Source organism: Acomys russatus, chromosome 24 (assembly GCF_903995435.1).
Source record: "Acomys russatus chromosome 24, mAcoRus1.1, whole genome shotgun sequence".
Lineage (NCBI taxonomy): Eukaryota > Metazoa > Chordata > Mammalia > Rodentia > Muridae > Acomys > Acomys russatus.
In genome coordinates, this window is record NC_067160.1 from 1,984,639 (window position 1) to 1,988,998 (window position 4,360).

Below are 4,360 nucleotides of genomic sequence, written 5' to 3' on the forward strand. Positions count from 1 at the left end.
GTGTGTGTGTGTGTGTGTGTGTGCGCGCGCGCGCGCGTGTGCACATACGGTATCTTTTGTACATACATGTGCATGTGTGTCTTTCTCCATGAGTTTTTTTTAACCAAGAGAGCCTCTTTTGTTTACTTTTCACTTTCAATTAAGTTTTAATTAGGACATATTGATTATTCTCTGGCTCTACACATGTCATGAATGCAAGGTTTTAATGGTTTAATGGCTGGCTACCATTCTACTATGTTTCTTTACAATATTTTTTCCAAATAACATAATTTTTGTAATTTTTTACTTTTTATTTTATTAATTTATTTATATTAAATATCAATTATTATCTCATCCCTTGTTTCCTCCTCCCTCCCTCCCGCTTTCACCCTACTCCCCTCCCCTATGTCTGTAACTGAGGGGGACCTCCTCCCCCTCTATATAATCATAGGGTATCGAGTCTCTTGTTGATAGCCTGTTATCCTTCCTCTGAGTGCCACTGAGCCTCCCCATCAAGGACACGTGGTCGACTATTTTTTACTTATTTGTCAATGGACACTTACAGTGATTTTCTATCTATGGAATTGTTACTAGTATTGTAATGAACACCATGTGGAGATCTTATAACCAATTTTCATCATTGTCTTTATATATCTAACCACTAATAATATGGCTATATTTTATGGTATTTCTGTTTCTACTATGAGACACATCCACAGTGTTTCTCATAATAGTTGTAATAATTCACCTTCTGACTATTCCATTTATCATAGGCTTGTTGGTATTCCATACGACTTTGTTTCTTTCCTTTATTTAATGATCAATGTCAATGAAATGAGGTGGTGTCTCATTGTGGCTTCAGTTTGAGTTTTTCCTAATGTTTAATGATCGTGAGACTTTTTCACTAATATGTTGGCCAAGTCATACATTTTAAGAAATGCCCTACATAATTTAAATTAGATAAGGCATAAAGACCTTAAAAGAACAGACAACCTGAAAAGAAAAGTCTGAGAACAGTGAGAAGCATTAAGAAGCTGAATTCACAACTTCTCCAAGCCTCATATTAAAACTTGGGAAGAAAAAAAGCAAGCCTTGTTGGTACATGCCTTTAATCCCAGCACTAGGGAGGCAGACATAGTCAGATATTTGTGAGTTCAAAGCCTGCCTGGTCTGCATAAGAAGTCTGAGGACAGTCAGTACTACACAGTGAGATCTTATCAAAAAAAATCACCTTAGGACTATGAAAGACTTGCACACTGAAAAATAGGATTAAGACATCTCTGCAAGTATTGCTGAGATTCCTTGCCTCTCATGGACACTCTTGTCTTACAAAAAAAAACAAACAAACAAAAACAAAAACAAAACTTACTTCCTTTCATTACCTACACAGAACAATATGTTCTCGTTGACTTGTTGTAGAATAACTTATGACTTCTCTGGGACATATTGGGCAAAGTAGAATTGTGTCAAGCCACACATTCAGTACACAAACACTAGCAAAAACTGAAGAGAAAAAAGCACTCTGAATATGATTTTCATAACATCTGCCATAACAGGTTTGCAAAAACACTATAAGTTATTAAATTTATTTGCTCCTCATTCAAAATGTAAACTATCAAGAACTTCTCAAGATTCTGATCACTAAGAGATGAGTACAGCTAAATAATAAAACAGCATCCTATGCAAACTTAAGGACCTGATTTCAGATCCCTAAGACCTATCTAAAGACCACTGTGTATCTGACATTTTTAACACCTGGGATTTTACAAGATGTGAGGAAGAGTCAGAAACTTTCCCAGAAGCTGGTAGACCAGCTAGCCTTGTGTATGGAAGGACCAACAACAAGACAGCCTGTTTCAAACAAGGTTCAATGTGAAGACTAACATGTCCTCTTAACTTCACATGTGTACCATCACACACTCACACACACACACACACACACACACACACACACACACACATGAGAGAGAGAGAGGGAGACAGACAGACAGACAGACAGACAGACACAGAGAGACAGAGAGACAGAGACATAGACAGCAACGTAGAGACACACAGAGACAAAAACAGAAACAAAAGTAGTCAAGGAAACAGGCATGGTCAAATTATTTATAAAATTAAGTGATATAGTGTGGCCCTTTGCATTCCATTTGAAATTTTTAACAGGTATCATCTTTATGACAGCTGAAAAAGAAGTAGCAAATTTTACAAAATATTATTAGTCTAAAAATCTTGAAAGCCATTTTCAAATTCTTTTACCAAAAAGCAACACTATAAGGGACTGGAAAGATGGCTTAGCAGGTAAGAGCACTGGCTGATCATCCAAAGAACCTGGCTTCAACTCCTAACACACAAATGGCAGCTCACAACTGTCTGTAACTACGGTTCCAAGGATCCTGTGTGGTTTTTTGGACTCTTCAGACACTGTACACATGTTATACTTACATACATGAGGCAAAAATCCATACACATAAAATAAGTCTTAAAAACCCAGCAAGACTGTGTGAATTTTCTCATCCTAAGATTGTGTTCAGCCAAAATATTGAAATATATAAATTTTTCATCAAGGTTTCAACTTTTCATAATTTCAGTTCCATTTGAAACAACTATTATTTGTAATAGTGTATTGGAAATGCATGTTCATCTAAAATATTTCCATGTTCAGTTAAATTTACTAAAAATGCTAAATCTTTAAGATAGTGTCTACCAAGCTCTGGCATAAGTTTGTGAAATAGTCTGTGAACAGGCACAGCAGCCCTTGGTTTTCATTCCAAGGGTTTTTAACCTATACTTTCCTCCCACACCTAGGTATGACACAGAGAAAATTCTCTTAGGCACCTAATAGAAAGTGCTTCCGCTCCAGTATTCTCCTGAATGCGTCTTTCACCTCTTTGTTCCTCAAGCTGTAGATGAGGGGATTCAACATGGGGATCACCACAGTATAAAATAAGGAGATCACTTTATTAATATCCAGGGAGGAACCGGCATTGGGTCGAACATAGATGAAGAAAAGAGTCCCATACAGAATAGAGACAGTTGCCAAGTGAGAGGAACAGGTTGAGAAAGCTTTTTGTTTGCCGTTGGCTGTCTGAATCTTCAATATTGTGAGCAAGATGCATACGTAGGAGACCACAATGACCAGACCACTGAGCACACCTACTGCTCCAGCCAGGACAAAAAGTACCAACTTGTTGATCTTAGTGTCTGTACACGCTAGAGACAACAATGGGGAAATGTCACAGAAGAAGTGGTTGATAATATATGGACCACAGAATGGTAAATAAAAGGTTAAAATTGTGTGGGTCATTGTACTTATAATAGCAATTACATATGACCCAATAACCAACAATACACAGTCATGCTGGGACATAATGAGTGTATACAGCAAGGGCTTACAGATGGCTACATATCGATCATATGCCATAGCAGCCAGGAGAAGACACTCAGTTGCCACAAAGAGACCAAAGAACCACATCTGTGCTGCACAGCCCATGAAAGAGATGGCTTTGTTCTCTATAAAAATGTCAAATAGCATTTTGGGAGCTACACAAGAAGAGGAGCACGCATCTACAAAGGACAGGTGGCTGAGGAAAAAGTACATAGGAGTGTGCAGACTGGGGTCCTCCCATATGAGAGTGATTACACCCACATTACCCCCAAGGGTAACAAGATAAACAAAGAAAAACATGATGAAGAGGACAATCTTCTGATGGAGGTCATCTGTGATGCCAAGGAAGAGAAACTCCAGCACTGCAGTCTGATTCTTTTCCTCCATTCATCAGTTGGGATCTGTCAAAGAATAAGAATTGTGACTTGGCACTCAGAGGAAGGATAGCAGGCTACCAAGAAGAGACTTGATACCCTATGAGCATATACAGGGGGAGGTAATCCCCCTCAGTCACAGTCATAGGGGAGGGGAGTAAAGGGAAAATGGGAGGGAGGGAGGAATGGGAGGATACAAGGGATGGGGATGGGATAACAATTGAGATGTAATATGAGTAAATTAATAAAATATATTTTTTAAAAAAGAATTGAAACTTACCAAACTTAGTCAAGTGATATTTGAAATCAGTGGAAGATTGTCATCAATAAATTTATTATAGACAACTGGAAATATTTAATTAAAAATCCTTAAAAAAAGAAAAAGAAAAAATGAATAAAATATAATGCTCTTAAAAAAGAATATAAGATGACAAATTGGGAAGAAAAAGAAGGCAGTCAAAATTTCTCACGACCGTATTCTCCCAATAAATGATTATACCACATAAAAGATGAGGAAAGATGCTAACTTAGAGATCTTGGTGTCTGAAAAGTGTTGGGGGCAAATTATCATAGAATTTGTACAGAAAATTAAGCATCTGCAAAGTTAAAATAACAATTTATT

The 4,360-nt window shown here is 37.3% G+C and overlaps 1 protein-coding gene across 1 annotated transcript; it reads right to left on the minus strand.

Moving 5' to 3' along the window:
- Positions 1–2,772: 2,772 nt before the first annotated feature.
- LOC127207393 (olfactory receptor 5G3-like) lies at positions 2,773–4,109 on the minus strand. The gene is made up of 2 exons (XM_051166784.1): positions 4,019–4,109; positions 2,773–3,765 (listed from the first exon to the last, which is right to left on the minus strand). The coding sequence occupies exon 2, from the start codon at positions 3,749–3,751 to the stop codon at positions 2,807–2,809; it is 945 nt and encodes a 314-aa protein (XP_051022741.1). The 5' UTR covers positions 3,752–3,765; positions 4,019–4,109; the 3' UTR covers positions 2,773–2,806.
- Positions 4,110–4,360: the final 251 nt, after the last annotated feature.

Coding starts and splice junctions, on each gene's coding strand:
- LOC127207393 (XM_051166784.1), bottom strand. CDS start 3,751: ATGGAGGAAAAGAATCAGACTGCAGTGCTGGAGTTTCTCTTCCTTGGC.